The sequence below is a fragment of the Pteronotus mesoamericanus genome, unplaced genomic scaffold, assembly GCF_021234165.1.
Source record: "Pteronotus mesoamericanus isolate MK-2021 breed Mesoamerican mustached bat unplaced genomic scaffold, CSHL_Meso_final contig_26, whole genome shotgun sequence".
NCBI classification, from domain to species: Eukaryota; Metazoa; Chordata; class Mammalia; order Chiroptera; family Mormoopidae; genus Pteronotus; species Pteronotus mesoamericanus.
The window spans coordinates 608,433-631,438 of record NW_026555109.1 but is presented as its reverse complement, the minus strand read 5'-3'; the positions used below and the strand labels follow the sequence as shown (position 1 = coordinate 631,438).

The 23,006-nt window shown below is 39.5% G+C and overlaps 1 protein-coding gene across 1 annotated transcript in view; it reads right to left on the bottom strand.

Annotated features, from left to right (window-relative positions):
• The window catches only part of FARP1 (FERM, ARH/RhoGEF and pleckstrin domain protein 1), a 400,915-nt gene that overhangs the window by 54,053 nt on the left and 323,856 nt on the right, over positions 1–23,006 (bottom strand). Inside the window, exons 8-14 of the mRNA XM_054574324.1 lie at positions 22,491–22,638; positions 20,268–20,363; positions 18,633–18,796; positions 17,835–17,903; positions 15,680–15,755; positions 14,278–14,527; positions 886–1,073 (exon numbers count right to left, since the gene is read on the bottom strand). Coding sequence (XP_054430299.1) covers positions 886–1,073; positions 14,278–14,527; positions 15,680–15,755; positions 17,835–17,903; positions 18,633–18,796; positions 20,268–20,363; positions 22,491–22,638 — 991 coding nt within the window. The remainder of the gene's footprint in view (positions 1–885; positions 1,074–14,277; positions 14,528–15,679; positions 15,756–17,834; positions 17,904–18,632; positions 18,797–20,267; positions 20,364–22,490; positions 22,639–23,006) is intronic.

Genomic DNA, 23,006 nt, shown 5'->3' with positions numbered 1-23,006 from the left:
TCCATTGGTTAGGTGGGCAGGCAGTACCATTCTAGATCAGGCCAGTCATTTTTATTTGTTTTTATTGATTTTATAGAGAGAGAAAGGAAAGAAGAAAGAAAGGAGGGGAGAGAGAGAGAGGAAGACACATTGATTTGTTATTCCACTTATTGATGCATTCATTGGTTGATTCTTCTATGTGTCCTGACCAGAGATTGAACCTGCAACCTTGGCATATTGAGATGACACTCTAACCAACTCAACTATCTGGCCAGGGCCTGTTTTCTCTTTAAACAATAAGGAAAAGGAATTCCCTTAGTGCTAGCCACCTTGCTTGCTTCCCAGAAGAGTGTACCCAATTCCACTTCTGGGGCTATACAAGGAAACACTGAAAGCAGAGACTTGAACAGATATTTACACACCCATGTTCCTAGCAACAGTATTTACAATATCCAAAAGGAGGAAACAACTCATGAATGGATAGACAAAATGTGGTACATCCACACAGTGGAATATTATTCAACCTTAAAAACGAAGAAAATTGTGACACATGCTACAATATGGATGAATCTTGAGGATATTCTGTTGAAACAGACCAATCAGAAAGGGACAAGTACTTTAGGATTCCACTTATATGAGGTATCTAGAGTAGTCAAATTCACAGAGACAGAAAGGAGAATGGTGGTTTCTAGGGGCTGGGGTGGGGGGAAAGGAATGGGAATTATTGCTAATGGGTGTGGAGTTCCAAAGTTCTGGAAATAAATAGTGATGATGGTTATATGACGTAGATGTACTTAATGTCACTGAATTGTACCCTTAAAAATGGCTAAATGGCAGATTTTACATTATGAATATTACTCCAATTAAAACAAAGAGTAACATGCTGTTGTGCATGAGTTCCCACACCTTTCTGCGGCCCTCCTCTTCGTCATCGGTCCGTGGGCATGGCTGGTCGTTCAGCAGTGGGCTGACCAACGGGGAGGCCTGCTTGGTATCTGGGCTCAGGTTGGGAGACAAGATCAAGTTGGCGGGCACAGCTCCTCCCTGAGAGTTGATGGACAGCTCTGAAAGGTGAGGGCTACCAGTCAGGGAGCCTGTTTGGGGATGAGAAGTTTAAAAAAAAAAAAGTAATTCTTCTAGGATCTGATTTCTACTTATAATTTTCACCTTTTTAAATGTTTAGAATCTTGATGACTCTGTGGCAAACGATATGCTTCATTATTTTCTAGTTTTTTTCCTAAGTTGCAGCTGCCTTAATAATAAAGATACCATAGTATGAGTAAGTCAGTGAAGCCTTAGTTATGTAATTAATGATAAGGTAGAGAACTCTGCTTAGAGAATAATTACAGTAAGTTAGAATCATAGTGTATCCCCAAATAGATTCTTCATCTCCTAACTACTGTCTTAGTTTCTAAGAATTACTTAAGAAAGACACAGTGTCTATATTACAGGGAGACATGGGAAATGACTAGAAAATAGAGCTATACTAATAGAGAACTAAATGATTGGTACACCGAGGAGAGACTACATCTCATAACAACAGGCCACAGCTAAAGAAAGCTAAAGCAGCTAACTCCCCATTCGACAAAGAACAGAAGCAAACTTGTTATACCTGGTGATGTCACTCCATGTCTCTCTCACTGTTTGGGACAGAAATACTAGCATCACATTTACATGCAAAGATGATAATTTAAAAATACAAAGCTGGAGGTTATTACATTACCCCAAGTCCCTTTTATCAGTCAAAAAGTGACAGGTAATTAATTATTCCTCTGAAAAGGATACCACATTAAATAATATAGAATGTATAATTACCCATTATGAGTCAGCCAAAAGGAGATGATGTGTACATGAAACTCATTGCCAACATAATTTTGCAAATATCAGTATGTCAAACCATGGAAGCTAAATAGGATATTTCAAATATACCTCTAACCTAAGTGTTTTTACCTAATATAGAATTGCTAGAAATAGTATCAGAGTAAACAAAGTTAAAACAGCCTACAGTCCTGTCTAGTACCATTATAAGCAAAGACAATGTATATAATTTCTTCATTTTCCAATATACAGTTTCAGCTTGTTGTTACTGCACACACTATCAAGGATCTTGGAGAAAAAGGTGAAGTGCCACGTTTCAGGCATATCCCCATTTTCTTGACATCTATCCTCTCCCTCTGGATTGTCATATCTACTTTGAAATTGTAAGATAGGACAGCCTAGAATAAAGTAAGGCAGTGAACTTGATCCCAGTATGAATGAACCACATGGAGAAACCACTACCCGCCCCCACCCAGTCCCAGATTGATCAGCTAGCTGTGTCACAAACACATGGGTGAAAAGCCATCACACCCAAAAAAACAATGGAAAGCATGCATCCTGCCCACTGACTATTGTTTAGTACAAAGATCTTTGAAGAACAAGATTAGAAAATGTGAGGAAAAGGCAGAGTAAAGAAGTTCACATTTAAAAATCCCTCCATTTAAATCCTGGCATTTTAATATACAATTATTGAAATGAAATTCTGGTGTTAGACAAAGACCCAGTTGCCCCACACACCATCAGCCCCAGTGAAATCCGGAGAAAAAAGCCAGAAATTGCTTCACAAATGTCAATTTTATTGACACTAGTGCACAACTGAATACAATAAGTTCAAAAAAATCGGAACTCATGAAATAGAAATAGTGACAACAATTAGAACTGCAGTTTTTTCAAGGTACTACACTATTTTTTTTTTTAAATCACAAAAATGTTATCACTACAAATAAGAATTAGAAAAAAGAAATCCTGACAGTCTGGAGATGAAACATTTCATGCATTTGTGAATTGCTGTTTGAGAGTCTCTTTTTACTTGTCCACCATTATCTGGTAAAGTTTGGGGGCTTACCTTCAGTTTTCACATTTTGCGTGAGATCAGGTGAGATAGTTTAAAGGGAGAATGTGCTGGGGCCTTGATTTTGCAGGGACATGGAATAGAAAAAGCAGCTGCCTCATCATTTAAAGAGTTGAAGGCAAGAATAAAAATCAGTTAAAAGGCTAGCTTGAAAGAAGAGCAAGGTTTGGGGCAGGGAAACAGTACCAATTAGCCCTGGACAGCATCTAGCAGCAGGTAAAAAACCAACTGCCATGTAGTGAGGGAGAAAGTAAGAGTGAACACATTCAAGTACAACCACTTGCACTCTCTGAAGGTTAAAAGCTGTTGCCCTTGTGCATTCCCCCAGGGACACTTCCATTTAGTAGACTGAGCAGGCAAAAAAAATGAGTGAACAGACTAAGGCTCTACCCTGTCAAGAAGACAGGACCCATTTTAAAGGAGATAGCTATCTAGAAGAATCCCCACCAGACCACATCACAGACAGGAGTCAGAAAATGGGACACTGAAAGTAAAATTCATGACAACTGGTGTTCCTAGGTAGAGTAAGGGACAGCCCAGGGTCAGGCACAGGTAGTTGGGTAAAAACCTGCTTCATTCACTCATGTAGCCTAATTATATGTGTAATCACTGACTTTACATGCACAAAACACAGCTTTGGAGGATGACCAAATTAGGGTGGCCCTTTTCTATTTCCAGAGCAGCTACTTCAACTGGTTTGCAGGGCCTAAGAAAGGCAGGGTAATAGGTGTATTTAAACTGTTAAACCAATAAATCAATAAATACCAAGAAGCCTGTTCTAGCACTCTATGAGCAATTCTAAAGAAGGGAAGGGTCCCAAAGAAGTTCCAAGTTGCTCATCTGAGCTGCATTCATGGAGAAGATCCCCCTTCTTCCCTTGCAAGAGAGACTACTCAAGGCTTTGAAAACGTATAGGTGACAGAGTCCAAGCAAAAATATTTAGCTCATTTACCATTCAGCAATCAATGAAATAGGCTGACTAGGGTAATTAGTAGAATTTGGCAGCTTAATGAGTAACTAAAATTCTCTTCTGACTTTGAGCCAGTGTGTGATAATTGATGGTCTGTACAAACTGGTGCCCACGTTGGGCCCGCCTTCAGGTGAGAGTGAAGAGCCGAGTCTTAGGGAAAGTAAGCATCTAAGGTGACAGTTATTAGAACTACATGTAACCAATTTTCTCTAAAGTAGTCCATTTTACAAAAAGAGCTAGACAAAATGAGTCTGCTTGACTTAGTCTGTTCAAATCATTGCAGTCTGTCACTCACTTTGAAGGCATCTCATTGTTACTCAATGAACTTATTAACGCCTGGATATTGTCTCCCTGCCCCTTGCCCCCGTGACAAATTGACAAGGGAATTTCTTTCAGCAAGGGACTCTGGGTAAATAATCTGGGGGATCTTTTGAGAAAGCACTTGGGTATTTAGACAATTAAAAGAAGTTTGAAGAGATTAGAAAATCCTGAAAGTCTGGAAACTGATTCTTTTTAAAAATTATTTTTCTTATATCCAGAAATTGCCTGGTATTTTTTTTTTTTTTGGCATTCAGTTATATTTTCAGTTAATATCTCTCAAATCCTTCACTTCTTCTGGATGATTCCTCCCCTGCCCCATGTCCTCCTCTCCATCATTCATCTGTATCAAGAGGGCTGAGTTTATGTCACCCCCATGGACTGAAAATGCCTTCACTAATACTGCTCTCAAGGGAGGCATTTCTGGTAATCGCTTTTTAAAATCTTTTTAACTGTTCAAATTCTCATGGCACAAACAATTATGGAACTTCAAATTAGCAATGAGATATTTATGGATTTCAATTTATCCATAAATTGAAGCACCCCAGAAACAGGCTGAACTTTCCTATCTTTTTAATGTAAAACATATTCATACTTATCCTTTCCTGACTTTGGGGAAGGTGACATTGCAGCATCACCCAGCACTGCAGCATCTCCTGTCCATCTTTCCATCAGTGGCACATAAACAGTGGAAACACAGTCTATGATCAGCAAGCCAAACTCCTGCCTGTGTTCCCTTCTCGCATCAGGTACAAGCTGCCTAGGAACCGTGTACCGCCTCTGATTGTATTAAAGGCTTAAAACAAATTCACACAAGTCTGGGAGAAGAGATTTTCTACTACTTAATTGTACCTATTTGGTGTTTTAAATTAGCCAATAAATTGGTAATCTTCATTTTTTAAATTGAGATGTTTTTCCTGTTAAAAAACTAGACATTAACTTTAAAAATAATAACCTACAGATTTGTTAAACAATATTTAAGTATTTGAGAATAATAACATTGAAGAAAATAAGAATACTGAGCTCTTTCTCAAGTCTTCTTTTCAAAATTTAAAAAAGTACTTTTATTTAAAAAGTATCTATGCTGCCCTGACTGGTGTGGCTCAGTGGGTTAGGTGTCCTCCCGCGAACTGAAAGGTCACTGCTTCGATTCCTTGTTGGGGCGCATGCCTAGGGTGTGGGCCAAGTCCCTGGTTGGGGGCATGCAGGAGACACCTGATCAATGTTTCTCTAACATCGATGTTTTTTCTCCCTCTGTTTCTCCTCCCTTTCCCCTCTCTCTAAACATAAATAAATAAAATCTTTAAAAAGCAATTTAAAAAAGAGTATGCTGATTCTTCAATTCTCCCTCAAATAAATAACTTTATTTGGCATGCTTCTAAATTCTACTCATTTATCATGATTTGATTCCTGTTACTTGGTCCTAAAAGATAGGAGATTTTATCTCGATATACCCAGAACATGCTCCAAAGGCACATACATTACAGGTGTACATTTTCACCTATTTTTTAAAAAGTTTCTTTTTTAAATGCATAGTCTCCCTCCAGAAGAAAATACAATGAACTCTATGTGATGACTGTCTGCATTAGAAAGCCATTTATCAAAAAAAAAAAAAAAAAAAGCACAGTATTGTGTTGAATAATGGGTCATCTCTAAAACTGGCAGATTCACTTTGATAACTTAGTTGGGTCCCATCCCAATAGAATATGTGAAAAAAATCTGACAAAGTTTTATTGAAATTACAAGGTTCCACAAGAAAAACCAGGTTATAGCATTACCAGTCATAGTGGTGTTGTCCTCTTCCTGATAATTTAGGTTGTTGAAGGTAATGTATAAGTGCTTCTTAAGTCAAGTTCCTTTAAGTTTTATAAGTAGCTAAATATCAACTTCACCATTCATCCATCAAGCAATTCAGAAAAGCAATAGTGATGCTGCTTGCAGAAAAATAAAGAAAGAAATGCTACCAATGGAAAAATGGTAGCAAATGTACTAGCTTGTTCTTACTTATGGGGAAAGATAAAGGATAATCTCCTTTGTTGAACATAGTGATGGCAGTTTTTGGGCTAGGGAACACGGTGCTTCATACCAATGAAAAATACCATCTTGTATTTAGGGCAAAGCTTCAGCCATCAGTAGGAAAGAACAGTTACAATTGATAGTTTTTACAGCAAGATGCCTCTTAGGACAAGTGAAAGCCTCTTCAGTTTAGGTTACTAAGAAATATTAATATTATGCATATACACTGTTACATAAGTTTGGCCTTCCATGCTCAAAGAATTACCAAGCTCACTGTTATTAGAGAAGCTGGCAACCTTCCTGGTGGTGTAAATCCATGTTTTATTGAGATACTGCACCCTTAGGCCTGGAGAGAAGACAGAGCCAGATAGTATCTGTGAAAGCCTACATTTTGGGTACATATTAAAACTAAAAACAACTTATTGGCCATGAGAAGCCAAGTGGGGCTGAGCTGGGTGAGGTCTTCTCCACACTTACTCCCACACTCCTTCGAAAGCAAATACACAACTAAATTTTGTTATAGATATAAACAATGTCAAGTTCTCTATTCCCACTTGAATAGATGTTCCCAAAGTACGAAGCCAATTCTTTGGTTAGTTGTCTGAGCTCCCCTATGTAAGCTACTATCACAGATGCTCTCTGTTTTCTTGGATACTCTCTGCTAACCACAATGATTCTGCTCACTTCCAAAAACCGCCCCCCCCCCGCCCCTATGCACACACAGTACAAAGTTTAGGCTTATTAGAAGATGCAATGAGAAAAGTGAAGTCTTCTGTTCACTTCTATTTCCCCACCCTTAGTGAAATATGGTACCACCCAGTGTTAAAGATTGCTGTTTAGTGAACAGGATCACTGTATTCTGGAGGAAACAGGTATTACAAGTACAAATTGGTATTCACCAGTGGAGGGAGGAAAAAAAAAGACATCAGACAGTGCTCCAACAATGCAAGGAACAGAAGGTATACCATGCTTTGAGGATAAAGACAGAACATTGGAAAAAAAAAAAAGCTTTTTCTCTAAGATAGGTACATGCTGACAAAACAGTGCATATAATGGAATAACAGAAAAATGTTGTCTTAAATTTATTAAACAAATGACAAAAATGAGAATGAAGTCCCCAGCCTTTTCTATTTTAAAATTAACTTGGTGTATTAGAAATTTTTAATAAAATATTTTATCTATAGTATTAAATATCCACACAGAGAAAACAGAAGAGAATTGGATTAATAATATAGGCCAAGCTTGTGTGATCTGGTTAGTTAGGTTTTCATTGCAGCTTTCCAGGCAGAAAGGGGGTGGAGCATAAGGGATTGAATCCATTGGCCATTGAGGTGCATGTGGAGAGAGCAGCAGGTGTGTGTTCTTGACTAAGGAAAACCTGTCACCTTCGGTCTTTCTATATACCACTGCAGGCAGAGTGACAAATGACTTGACTCTTACAAAGGAACTTTGAGGTCCAGGAAAAAGCAGTTGTTAATCCACTTTCATGACCCAGAAAGCCCACCCATGAGTTATGAAAGGTCTATCACCACACCACTGCAGGCTCCAAAATGACACTTCTACTGTTTCCTGGTTAAGAGCCAGTGAATAACCCAAATCTATAATAAAGCAGGAGCATGGCCTCCATATCCCCCACTACCTCCTCCATCTCCAATTCAAAAGTAGAGTTAATCACTGTTTGATGCTTTTTACCACACACACCTCCTTCCTTCCTTAATGCCCTTGGTTTGTGTTGCATTTTGCAGTGATTTCTACTCTTCAACTCTGAAATTGTTGCCCCAAGCCCCAGTAGCAAGCTCAAGTATCTTCAGTACCATTTCCATGATTGCAACAATAGCATTAGTCTTGCAGATATCGCATGTCAACAGCTGATTTTTAATTCTCTCTGCTTTCAAATATAAAGACATATTAGAGTAACCTGACCCGGAACCCACATGAAGATGCAAATGAGCTACCTTCCACTGGAAGTTATAACCATATGCCAAGGGCCAAGATGCTACTGAAGGTAGTTTCCAGGCTAAGCTGTGAAGGCTGCGTCATTCAGTTGATCCACAGTAAAATGATCCTCAACAAATCAGAGTCTATTTGATTTGTAATGCTTTCAGGAAATGATTTTTAAATTTTTCCCTAGCTTCTACCAGGGTGTTCAATTGCTTTCACTGGAAAATAAAAAAAGTTCCTCATGCTAGATGTTTCATCTATGATTTTTGAATCTATATGCTATTTTATGAAGAACTTTCTTTTCAAAATAAGACTCTGCCCACCTCCTCCCAAACGTTTATAGGGCATACAAATGAGCATTTGCAACTTTTTTTCATAGGGCAAATACTTGAAAATCTCTAGATTATAACACAAGAAAACAATAAGCAGCCCTTTTCCATCATGCATCCAAACATGTGGCAACCAGGCCACTTTTAATCTTTGATGCCTACAACACTAGGCCAAATCACCATGGATTTTTTTCATTATTACTGTTTTTAATAAAAAGGGAACTGTTACATTAAGTGGCATGCTTATTTTGATCTAAAAGTCATGGCTTAATTTTAAATACCAGCAACTAGTGTTAGAGGTATGCACAAATGTAAACTAGAGCCTCTGTTTCTCTTTATTGTTTCATTCAATTAAACAGAAACAGATGAAATTGAACTAACAAGGAAAAAGCAGCACCAGTGAATTCTGTAACATCATCAGAGTAAAGTTCTTTAATCTTACTGCTGGTCTAAATTCATATACTAGTACCTTTCCTTCCATCTGATCTTACAGATTTGGCTAACACGGTGGAATGTCAACCTCATCACAGACCTACCTGCAAAGGATTATTTTGAAATGTTCACTTCTTTCACGTTCAAAGAGGCTTACTCTATTGCACAGAAAGACTCTTTTTTCAGTTTGATTTATAAAATTTGCAGAAATAAAACAGACTCATCTTATGAAACTAGAGGTAGGCCAGCCTCAGGGTAACTAAGCTCATCACTATCAGAAGAGGAATGTTTATGTACTACAAAGGAGAAGATCTAGAAAAAAGAGCCTTCTTGGGAAGGCAACTCTGAGGTCTCTTTAAATTCTGACTAATAAGAATAAGGACCTACATAAGGAAGAGTGATTGAGATAGAAGCAACAAATTCAAAGTAAGCCTAAAGATGAAGGTTTTTCTTAATCCTCTTGATTTAAGGCTGGGCTTAGCAGTAGCACATTTACTCACTAATGACTACAGCTGCACCAAACCTAGTCTGTTGAAATATGAAATAACAATTTAAGTGGGAAACGTTGATTAAAAGCATGGGAACACTGATTATAGATATCAAAGAGAAAGCTGTATGCACATTCCCAATATTTTTTAACACAATTTTAAAAGGCAGTTTAATATTTTAGTTTTTTCTTCTTTTAGAAACTGTTTTGCAACACAATCAAAATGAATCCAGAGCTAATAATGCAAGCTAAGTTTCTGATTCAACAGGACAAACTGGATTTTGTATACTTGGTGGAAATTTCATGAGACTCACACTGTATTTTAGTTTTGCAGGCATAGCTTTTTTTTTTTTTTAAGCATTGTGTGGCTTGAATCTTTAAAGAATTTCTTGAGAATAAAATTGGAATTATTCATATTTTAAGTGCAGGCCACACAGAACAATTTGGTGAGATAAAGCTGTGAGAAATTCCCAAATATGAATCACATTATGTGGGTAAGAATCTGGCCCACAGAATTTCTTTAAATGTCTAATAAAATAGCATCAATGGCATACAGATGACTGTTAAAATGAGCTGGAGCAATTCATTTTAAGTTCTGGAACTTGTTAAATGCATTTCTTCATGCTAAAATAGTGTCTTGCATTTTTATTTTGCCCTGAACAAACAGCAGCACAATCAACCACAAAAGGCTCTACAATTTACATATTTTGAAGTACCATCTAATCAAAGATATTAATGTAGGGAGGCCCTGGAGTAGCCCTCAGTGGCTTGAAGATTTGTTTTTATGTATGGTTTGTTTTCCATTCAAGGCCTTACAATATCATTTCAGAGAGTAGCTATTAAGTGAAGACCTGGGTACCCTGTTGACTCAGGAGACCTCTTCACTAGCTATTGTTTTAGAAAAATTCATTGACAAGTCTTGGAAAACCTTTTAAAAATCTGAAAGAATTCACAGGTTTCTAACCTCTGTTGTCCATTCTTCACTCCCTCCCACCCCCATCTTCCTGCACTCTTATGTCAACTTTATGCATGTGCATGTCCTCCTTATGCCACGGAGTGTGATTTTGGGGGCCAGGGAAAGACCTGGGGACCAGAGTCACACAAAAGGTAGGGGGCACGGAAGGTGGGATGCTGGAGACTGTTGGCTTTCCTTGATCTACACACAGTGAGAGACCATATCACCTCAGTGAACTGGCTCTACCAGGCTCAAAGAATGCTTATGTTTTTACTCTCCCACCAGTGTCTGGAATCTATTAGTGCAGGGCAAGATCCTCCAGAGGAAATTAGTGAATATTCTCAGCACTTAAGGGTTGGCTTTTGAACAAACTTCACCCCCTTCCGTTTAAGCACCACTAATCACACTGGGATTGTTGCTTTCATAAATATTGGCCAAGAGGCAGAAATTGAGTTGCTTGGCTGGTACCAAACCAACCTCAGAAGAACTCTATGAGCAACCCTGGAAGTGGAAAATCTATTTAGTATAGAACCGAGCACTCCACCATTGATCAGCTGCTTTTAAAACGTTTTAGATAAAATCACTTCTTTAGGAAAAAGCAAAACAAGCTATTGGCGCCCGTTTTGCTTTGGAGGTTTACATTTGCACCATATGATGAGTAAGTTAATACCTATTACTCATTCACATTTCATTATCAGACTGCTGTATAATTAGAGGAAAAAAAAACACCTCATTTTAACAAATCACATTCATAAATAAATCACAGGGTTGCAAATATGACTCTGCTTAACCCACATTTAACTAGATTTTTATATAGTAAGTTGATATCTTTTTCTAAGTCCAAAACAGAATATGCAGAAATATGTTATACCTGCAAAAACTGCATGATATAAAAAGCAGTAGTTCTTCCTACCTAGTATAAACTATAATTACCTAAATCTACATGATTCGCCTCCACATTATTTTAATTATTAACCCATACAAGATTTTCAAAAATTAAAATATTGACTCAAAAACATCAAGATGTCACATAAAGTGAAAAGCTGAAATCTAGAGGCAGGTTCTAATTTGAGCTTTGTCACACTAGCTGTGTGACTAAGTGAAGTTTCTTAACTTCATCTGAACAAGGTTTCACATCCAGAAAATGAAAATTTGCCCTAGGTTATCCCTTCTAGTTTTAAAATTCTGTGACTCTGTTAAATATATAAATCTAAAGCAAGACATATACAAGTTACTTCAATGAACACCTTTCAAACTATCCACTAATCAATTTAATTCATGAATCATGCATTGAATCAAATGATTAGGAAGAAAAAACAAAAGTTTGTATACAAATGGATTAAGTTCTCAGAATCTTTAAAACCAAATTCTTGACATGCGCATGGACCAACAGTCACTTGTGAACCACAAGGTCAGTCAATACTGCTCTCTGTGGTACGCCACTGCCAAATTTTACTCAGCCTCCCAAACAGGTTCAGCTCTTTCGCTCTGAGAGTCATGTGGTAAGTTTAGTAAGGCCACTGGTGTGGCAGCACATCAGGGACATAGTCGTCTTATAACTCTTTTCAATAATTTTGTAGTTATGTAGAATGTAAATATTTGATTCTATAATTCATCTTTATATAAAAGTATCAAAGATTGAAAAGTTCCAAATAACAGGCATGAAAAAAAAAAGAATTTCATTTGTAATGTTTTTCTTAATCTGCAAACATGCCAAAAATTCAGCTAACATTTTAAATGTATTCCACTGGTTCTAGAAGGCTGAGAAGTGACCCTCAGCTACCTAACAGAGCCATCTGGAGGCCCAAGAGGCACCCCAGACCAATTAGATAAAAATTTCTAGAGTCAAGGTCTAGACTCAGGCATTACTAATTTTAAAATATGATGCTAAGGCTGAGAAACAATGCAAGTTGAAACCAGACTCTCTTCTATCTAAAAATCAGGAATGCTGGGTGAAAGGCACTAGCACAGGTGGACAAGATTTAAAAAGAAATCAGACTCCTCACTACTCACACATCTTTCTTCCTGCACAGAGAAACATCAGAAGTCACTTCCCAAGAAAATACACCCTTCACAAGAGAGTGAATATTTAGAATGTGCATAAAAACCAAACAAGGGCAATGACACTGGGAAACACTCCTTCTCTGTACTTCGCACAACTCAAAGGCAGACATTTCATTTGCTAACCTCCTGGTGATAAGTACCTACTGCAAGGGCTTACTTTCTCCTGCATTTCTGATTCACCAAGAGATTCTGACAGCCAGAGTTATAGCTTCTTAAAACAGAAACACTTGATCCACCAATGCAAATCCAAACCAAATTAGCATTCCCATGAAAATTACAGTTCATGAAAATTTGACAACTCTTATATCACTTTATATGAAGTCAGGAAAAAAGAAATAACTCCAAATTCTTCTGACTAAAATATTCATTACACTTGGCCAAGATTTCACCAGCACAACTAAACTAACAACCAACTTACATTTGGCGTTGAATTTTGTCAGTTCCTCACTTTATGAGGCACAGAAAAGCAGCCCACCTTTTAAAGAAGTGGGGAAAGTAAACCAACACCTTCCTGGATCTCAATGACGCTTCGGTCAAAGCACTTCAAAAATGGGAGGGTGATGTGCACACAAAATTAAACATACACAGAAAATTTCCACATTAATATAATACACTATAGGCATCATCGGATTCCTAATGAAGGATTTCAACTAGAAAGATAACAAGCTCCTGATAACATGTTATCATGACTTGCTATTTATCTTGACCAGCTTTTTTGGAAAGCAAGCCACTGTGTGAAGTTTTCTTTTTCTGAAAGATTTTAGAAGTCAGGCATGCCCTATCCAAACAAGTGCCTGTTCAAAACTTCCTCTAACAAATGTTTCTTAAAAATTAATGAGTCATTAGAATAGATATTCTCCACTGAAGCCCTGGCCTCATGACTCCAGGTTCCTGACTCTTGAAGACATGCCTTCCAGTGTCTTCACTCATCCTTTTCTTGCTCCTCGCTCACATGCAGGCCACCCAAGGACTTCTTATTTCTCAGCATGGGAGGGGGACTCAGTACTGCTGCATTACCAAACAGGAGGGGCTGGCTTGAATGGCTCACCATTTCAGAGTCTGAATCACTGGATTCAGTCCCACTGCTGGTGGAGCCCTCGGTCATTTGCAGGGGTGCCAGCTGGTCCACCATGCTACAGGCACACCCTGTCTGCATGATGGGGACCTTTGAGGTGGGACCCAGGAGAGGTGTCCCATTAGCCAGCATTCTACCTTCTAAACCAGCCAGGCTGGACAATTTTCCCTCTTCATGGCCATAAAGCCTATCCAGTGCCTCTGGGGTTGATGCTACCTGGCTAAGGATGAGTGGGTCTGTCTCTGACTTATTATATCTACTGGGAAGATTTCGTAAGTATGACCTTTGCAGGATGGGGGAACAGTTTTCATAACAAGGACCCTCACCCGGGAGAGTATCTTCTCCTATTCTTTTCTCTGTAAGGTCACATCTGTTTTCGGAAACATAGCCTTGAGACCCAATCCTGTCCCAACTGTTATTTGGACTTGAACTTCTGCTGCTGGAAGACAGTGGTGTGGCCAGGGGACTGTGACTGCCTGAGCCCCTGAACATCTCATCTATCAGAGAGCTATGCCTTGGGAGACGGGGGCTCCCACTCATATCAAAGGTGATGTCTGCTGAATCGTCATCAAGGAATTCTCTGGAAGGAGGCCGGGAGGAATTCACAGAGTGAGGGGAAGCCCTGTGCCTAGCTTCTATTTGCCTCTCATCCCTGGAGAGCAGATAAACACCACTGGTCAAATCACCCTCATAATTGTCATTTGTTTGGGACCGTGACTGGGATGTTTGTTCCCTGAGAAGATCGTATTCACTATCTACATCACTGCAGTCAATGAAAGGAATAGAAGTGCTGCTGCCTCTAGCAGCTCTGGATGCTGGACCTGTGCTTGGCTGCAGGGGCTGAGGTTTACTCTGCTGGGTTCTATCCTTAACGACCTCCTCCTCTTCCTCTGTTGTTTCCTTCACGCCTCCATCAGCCTTCTTGTTACCCACTGGGCTTTTCTGCAGAGCAGGGTTTTGGCATGGCCCACACTTGTTGATGGAATCTTCCAGTTCCTTTCTTTGCTGGCAGCTCTGGCCACCTGGGGATTCAGCACCTTCTCCAAGTGTAAGGCTGGCTCTCTGCTGAGCCTGGGTGGGGTGCGGGCAAGAAAAGGATGAGGGAACAAGAGAGAAAAGGCAGAATGTTACACCAGAGCTGGAAAAAAAAGAACAAGATGTCAGAGTTTAGTTTATTAACTCCTCTTTAAGCTTCAAGCAGCCTGTAAGTATCACCAAATAAAGGCTGCCTCCACAGTATTAGGACAGAGCACTCAGATAGGAAGCAGGCCCTCCTGAGTGCGTTTGGTTGGCATCCAGAAAGCTCTTTCAGGGTATGGAAACTGACAGTGCAGGGTCCCTAGCAGCACACATCAGGCAGTGCCTCTGCTTTCTAGGACCCACAGTCTCATACTGGCTTTCCAAAGTGTCTATGGAATGAGTTCCTCAGGAAGGTCACTGGCTTCCTGAGGGAGGGAGAGCAGGGGCAAAAGAAAACACTTCACCCCAGAAGGCAAGTTGACGAGTATTTCAGACAAATGACAAAACACTTCTTTGTTTATATTCTACGACTAGAATGAACAAGATTCACAGATGTGAATCTTTTTGGATTCACACAGTGAAATCTCCTTCATGTTTTTTCCCAACAATGTTCTTATTCTCTTGTAGAGAAAACCCTGAAAACTCACCTAGAGACCAACTCCAGGGAAAGTGAGCTCTTGCCACCCTTAGAGGAAGAGTGATAATGTCTGTTGCCAACTGTGGTCATTGCCCTGTAACATGAGCCCTGGGAGCTCACCATCCAGTCCACTGCCAGAGAAAGGTTCTGACCCTGGAACCAAAGGGGAGCTATATCCATCAGTTGCAAAACAGGTTCTGATCTCTTCATACAAGTGTATGCATTAACTGGAGGATGGACTTTGCCCTACTGGCTCTCATGGAAGGTTCACCCTTCTGCTGAGTTAAAGCCAGCAGAGTGAACTTCTCCACAGCACAAGCATGGGAGGGAGGATAGGAAGTCAGCTGAAAAGGACACACTCCAGGGCCACTGAGCTCAGGAGAGGGGTGTGCAATGGACAGAGGATGTGTCTGCTCAAAGTCGGGACACATAGCTGGACTCTCCTCTGTGAAACACTTCCGAAGGTGAAGGGTGGAACACTTGAGAAAGCATGCTATGAAACACAGAACTCAGCAGACGAAGTCTGGCAAAAAACAGAGCTATAGCAGTGTATCACCAATACTGACTTGTTTTGGCACTTCTGAATTCGGCTCCATAGGCTGCACTGCAAGGCTTCTGAAGGAATGAATCTTGCTGTGTTTCCTTGGAGAAAACACATAAGACAGCTGAAGTTAGGTAAGTTGTGTTTTTTTTTTCCTTAATGAAAAATAACAGCATTAAGCACTTACTCAAAAATGAAGGTACCCAAAATAGTTTGTATAAATGCTCCCTGGAAACAGACCCAGTCACCTTTTCCATAACTCCTGTAGATTCCAGGATTACTTAAACCTTAAGAAAATTCTCTGCAATCCCTGGTTTCTGTTTGAGGGGCACAAGCGGTTAGGAGCCCAACAATGGAGCACTAACTGTCCAGTTATGGGAAAAGTTACTGGGAGGAAGAAGTTAGTGGGCCCACATATGCTCTGAACTACTAGCTATGGTCTAATGAAATCAATTCGTGCTTTTGGGGTAAGGATTTTCTAGATCAGTTCTATAAAAGAGGCATTTACTACTAATCAGCTAACTCTTTCACAGTATTAAGTTCAGAGGGAAAGATCTGCCCTGTGAATAAATTTATAGACTCAACAGTAGAAGAAACTGGCTTTAATGACACTAATACCTCTCCTTATAGTTCCCCTTCCTTTGTCTGTCTGTCCTCTCCTCTCCAGTGAACAAGCATTAGAAAGTTTTCAGGTATGCAAATGGCATGAAACATTATAAACATTAAATTCCAATGTACAGCCAACTTTTCTTCAAAATACTCCAAATCAATCCTCAAAAGCTCTGCAACACACAGACTGAATCAGAGAAGCAAACTGGACCACTTCTATGATCTTCAAAAGATTAATTGTGGATTGTACAAGGAAATTATGCTGCTTGTTATATCAAGGTAAGCATGCAAATAACCTTCTGAATATTACATTTCTGGGTACAGGGAGGGAGAAAGGATCCCAGACCTACATCAGGAGAAATACACAAGGATGGTCACAGCAGCAAGTCTGTTGCAGCAAAAGCAAAACACCAAACAACCTGGAAGCTTATCAACAGGGAATCAGATAAATAAACTGTAATACTCTCAGATATCATAAAACACTTGACATAGATCTCAAAATCAAGATGCAGAATTATGGATAGTATGATGTCACTTATACAAAAAAAAGCACATATTCTACATGTTTTTTTGGAGGGTGCATGAAGTTGTGTAACAGAGTAACATGAATTAGCCAGCTGTTGCCTCTGGGGAGGGGAGAAGGGAAATAAGAAGGCTGTTGGTAAGAAGGTCACACTTGTAACAATAGCTACAGATAAGAGAAGAAGAAAAAGAACTCCAGGAATAGATATGTTAAAATGTTAATTCTAAGTAGTAGAATATGGGTGTTTGCTGTATTCTGTGTACCTTACTGTAATTTTTAAGTGTATTAAAATGAAAAAAGAAAAAGATTTAAAAACACATGCACTAAACAGACTTTGGAGCACCATCACTCACCCCTTTACCCTTGGGCCTTAGTCCCTCTGGGTTCTCTGCTTCTCTCTCTCTGGAAGGCAGTGCAATACTTAAGGGCAGTGGGCTCCAGAGCCAGCCGACCAGAGGCTGCCCACCAGCTTGGAGACCTGGGCTTGTTACTCAAACTCTTTGAGCTTTAGTGTCTACATCTTTGAAAAGGGAATAAGATAGCATGGGCCTCACAGGTTTGGTATGGAGACTATGAGTTAATATAGAAGAGAGCTTGGAACACTTCCTGGTACATCATGTGAGCAATAAATATTTGCTAACAAGAACAAAAATAAATCCACCTTCTTCTCCTTCAAACTTTAATTAAAAATACTTTCAAACCCCACAATATTTTAGGACTCACCAATGAATAAGTTTTATTGCACTGTATCCCCACTGTAATCTATTCCTTTTTCCTCTCTGCCTTCGGCTGGCTTCTTTCTCTTCTTCCTTACTTGTTTCTCTCAGTCCATTTTCTTTACCTCTTCTTCCCCTTCAGTGAATGCCCTGGGCTCACCAATGTTCCTGTCTAACACTAAACTGTCCAAGCTGGCCAAGGTGATTATGAAACAGTGATTCTCTAACTCACCAAGCCTGGGTGAAGCGCTACCTTGCAGCAATTGTGCTGTTACCTGGAGAGAATGACTTGACTCCTCTCATATGAGAAGTAGCATGGAAGTTCCTCTTACCTTTCAAACTGCACTTTCTTATGTCCTCCTTCTTTAACATAGTCGAGAACCTGCTTCTGAGTCCGACCGCTAAAATGAAGACCATGAGAGAAAAGGGAAGACACAAGGCATTCTCATTTAAACACACAACACAACACTCCATCATCTTTACTTCCCTTCCATGAATGTGGACATATGTGGGTTTTCCTAGTTAGTCAGCAGTAAAAGCAGACTAAGAAAAACTGTGTTTTCATGTTTAGTTCACCTCTTGATATTTCCTTTATAAATAAAAGAAAATGTTCAGTTAACTAAACCACTTAATTCTATATTTGGTATTTATGCAAACATCCTGAGTCTGTATGCTTAGAGAAGGCAGGGATAATTTTGTTCATCATATGTCCCCAATGGCTAGAAGAGTATTTGGCATGCAGAAGATAACTCAAAGTGTTAAAAGAATGAGTGAAAAAGTGACCCAATGATAGGCAAGCCTATATAGCATTTTATGAAGCTATACCAAATGTTAACAAGAGAGTTTTGCTTCTCCAGAAAAAGGAAATCCTTTCTGAATTAGAGAGTCTCATTAAGAGTTTATTAGAGGTAGATAGCCTCCTGCCTCGCTGACATTCAAACAGTGCTCTGCAAGGGTCTGCCAAGGAGCCTGATGGATGACCAAGCAAAATCCCATCAGCTCCTGGAGACTGGCTCTGACCTTATCTCTCTGCTGAATAGCACAGCAGCTGCAATAAGTAATAGCACAAGGAAAGTCTCAGGGAAAGATGTTCACATGGCACACTGAGAGGTATGAAGCAGAATACTCACCTGAACCGAAATGATGACCCTCGACTAAAGAGAACAGGCTTTGGCTTTGGTTTGGGCTCTTCAAAAAGTCTAAAAAAGGCATGATGTTCAACACAGATTTTCCAGAAGGACTTGCAAAAATCCCGACTGGCCATTAGGAATTCCAAGGTATCCTGGAATGAGCTCTAAAAAGAGAAAATACCATTTTGGTTTTTATCCATTATCCATGGACACTGGGTTGAAAACGGAGAAAAGAGACAGAAAAAAATTTGTGCAATAAAATTTCAATTGTATATTTTATTATAGCATGACCATAAATTCACATATTTAGTAGAATATAGTTGTTCCTAATGACAAAATATAATTATCATTCAAATATTTTATTCTCCACAGAATTCCTTAAAGAAACTAACAACCCAGGGGAACTGAGTAAAAATCATAATATTTCTTTTGACAAAATTCATAAATAAATTATGTTTACTTGGCTTACATTTCCTTAAAAAAATCCCAGTACTGAAATTCCTTTTTTGCCTCCTTAAAATAACTGAAACACAATTCTTTCTGTTTTCTCCCTCATGGTTCATGCCAACTTTAAATATTGGTCGCAAGACTATTCTCTATCAAAAATCAGATGGCTCAAGCCCCCAGGTGGCCCCAGTGACCAGACAGGAAGAATTTTTTTTTTCTTTCTGGAGCACAAAAGTACCACTCAAGACTGAAAAACTCATGTCCTTTGATTTTGGAAAGAGGACATGGTAATTTTCTATTCCGAGATGGAATGCCCCCCATTTATGGGGCCATATTATATAAACAAAAATTACTGCAGTCTTTAACATTCCTAGCCGTTCCGACTATTTGGGGGATCTCACAGTTCTGGGTAGTGCAGTCTCAACTTACAAAGAAGTTGTACTGTAATTTTTCATGCGTAAATCAGGCTTTTGGAAAACAAAATGCATTTTCCCATGGAAAACAACTTATAATGGGTGTCTGCTTCGGAGGTCAGGCCATAAAAGCCTATTTAAACCATACTGTAGCTAAACTATAAGCCTAGACTTCCATTTACAATCTTTTTTCCACAGGAAAAAGTTCTCCCAAGTACTGGCTGGGGACATCAGTGATATATTATCCATTTGCTCCACCGCTATTTCCAGCTGAAGAATATGTTGTTCTTCTTTCTCTGACCAAGCCCCAGTATAAGCAACATCTGTAGAGTTTCTGTGGGAAGTGGACTTGCCTAGTTTGTGAGAATGTACTGTCAGAAGTTTGGGATAACAGCAGGCAGTCAAGAGTTTGGACTGCTGCTGTGTGGGCAGGGATATGCCTGGAATATGGCAGAATGCTGAATAGGGTCTCAAGGTGGCCCAGAAACTGGAGACACAGCAACTGCAGAGCTCAGGTTGTTTGTGGGGGTGGGGGAGAAGCTGCTGGTGTTTGCATAGGTAGTGACCCTCTCCTCAGGCACACATCTGTGCTACCTATCCTTTACCTTCTGTCTACTGAGAGTAACAGCTGTGGCATTACCATCTCTCTGTAAGACACTTGGACACCTGAATGGCTATTGGTTAGTTTCAGCCTATGCTCTAACTTGGCCCATTCCATCCCAAGGGCTCACAAGGCAGGATCAGCAGGTCTCCCCCTCTTTTGGGAGCCACTTACATTTGCGTCTGGGCGGAGCTTGATGAGAAAACGCTTCCTCTTGAAGCTCAGCTTCCGCACCTTTGCCCAGTTGAAGGCGTTGATCTTCGTGAAGCCCTAAGGAGAAAGGTATCAACCCAGTGAGCCAGAAAATGGGAGCTAGATGGGAGTTGGTTTGTGTTGCTTATGGGGAACAGCAAGGAGGACTGATGTTTGATGGCTCCGTAAGAATGTGTTTTGCTGGAGAATTCACAGGATCTGCATCTGTGGGGGTGATGCCAGTTCCTAGATGATTATTTCTCACTAATTACATGACCGGGCATTCCAACTAAGTCTGCCTCCAGGGGAGAAAGAGGCTGGTCAAGGGAATGATAATAAGAAAGATAAATAAAAATAAAAACCATGACAACCACCACAATAATTAGCAATCATCACTTCGAGCATGCCAGGCACTGGCCTAAGGAACTTACAGATCTTTTCAAACCTGACACAAAAGCCCATGAGATGGCTTTCTTATCTTCACTTTACAGATGTGGAATCTGCAGCATGGATATATTTTAAGTGGGCCAAAATCACACACTGAATGGCAGAATGATATTCCTGAGCACGTGTCTTAACCAGCAGTTGCAACACCATAGGTTAGCAACAGAGAAGCAACACTGCAGGTTAACAATGATCCTTTTGTCCACATGGCCTGGCTCCCATGTCCATTTGGATTCCAACAGCACAATCAGGACCTGGGAAAGAGCCCCACCTTCCTTGTATCTTCTAGGCCAGAGAACAGTGTCTAGAACGGACATCCTCATCTTTGATAGCCATGTGGGAAGTCGGGGAGAAACAGGCAGGAGTTGCCAGACAACAGCTCCTATGTGTCCTATCATATCAAGTGAAAATAGCATTCCTTTGGAGCCCATTTGAACACCAGGACCATTTATTTAAGTTGGTTAAGAATGAAGCAATTAGGCACCGATAAGAAGATTAATTCTAAGCTTTTGCATGTGATTAAATTACTGAGCAATTCTCAATATTTAGATTGTATCAAACACAATCAAAGCAAATTAATTCAGTTATGAGGCACCTCTTTTCCCCCTCTATGATTTTTAGAAATGTTTAAGCGTTTTAGTTTTGAAATTTAATGGTACTACTGAGAACTACACCTAGTTTATTGTTTGTTTTTTCATCAGATACTCCTGCATTATTTCTGCAGGTTCAACACTTTTAGGAGGAGTCACCTCCTTAAATACCACACTGCTTTCAACACATCGCTCCCTACTATCCCATGTGAAACCCAACTTGAGCTCTTTTCTTGGGACACAGTTCTGTGATAATTAGCGTCCATCATAAACATCTGATATACGAGGAGAGAATCACAACCTATTTTGGTAAAATAAGAAGGGGGGAATGTAACCAAATCTGGCAGAGTTAAAATAAGTTTTAGTTCATACACACACTTACACCTTCAAAACTGGTTGAAATCTGACTCTATCGCATGAGAAAGGCAGATGCTTTCTTCACACCCATTTGAAACCAAAGCACAGATTATTTACCTTTGTTTAAAAGAAAAGCCTTGAGATAATCTGAGAGGTTGGTAAATATGTTCATTATCTTGATTTCATCAATGGTTTCACAGGATATACATATATACGAACTTACAAATGGTACACTTTGGATATGTGCATTTTATTGTATGTCAAGCAACATTTCAGACTGCAGAAAATCATATGTCCTTAAGAAAAACATAGGTAGGATCCATCTAAGTGCAGTATGTGTTTTGCTGCAAAATTACTGCAGTACAGACATGGCTCTTATAAACTTATGAAAGAGCTACATCTTACAAGTGCATACTATATTTTTCTTTTTAAGTTAGGTAAATCTAATCCAAAATAAGCTTATGTAAAACACAAATTAGGTTTAAAGAAAAGTGTGAAAAAGGTTATTTTGGAATCTAAAATCCTGATCTCATTATACATGTTGTAAGCATAGGTCTATGGAAAGATATAGATTTCTATGATCCTACAAAGTGAATAAATGCAAACAAATCTTTCACGGTGAATTGATAGAATCTGGAAGTTGAATGCCTGGAAAGAAACAGAAGACCTGAGATAAGGTTAGTTTTTCCCTATTCACCTAAAAATAACTGTCAGAGGTCTTAGCTTGGACCACCCAGCACAGAATCAGAGTTGAAAGGCCAACTCTTATCTCCCCATCACCATGGGAACTGAGCTGTGTTCTAAATGCTCTTACCTGAAACACTAGAATTCCTGTGTTTGCAACAGCCAGGTTGATCTTAGTACCTTCCCTGTCCTTAGCTGGGTGCAACCGGATCCCGTACATCTCCAGCCTACGGGCAATCTCCAGGAGTTGGAAATCTGATTCTGCTGGTGTTTGTCCACTGAAAAAACAAAAATTGAAGAGAAAGGCCAGGAGATTTGCATTCCCTGTGTCTATTAATTTGAGATTAAGGAGCTTCTCTTGGGAAATAAAAAGGTATTTCATCACAAACAATAGAGCTACCCGATGAGATGACAACCAACCCCCCATTCATTATAACCCCAAGTTGAGCAGCTTGAACAAAAGCTCTATTGCTTGTGTAACACAAAACCCCAAAAGTCTATCTCAAACTTGGCAAGTTTTTTTATATCTCAAAGAGTTTCCTTTAACGTCATAAAAAAGCAAAACACTATCATGTTAAAACAAGTTTTTAGTCACTTACAATAGACCTAAACTTGCAAGCAAAGTTCAAGGCATATTATCATATTA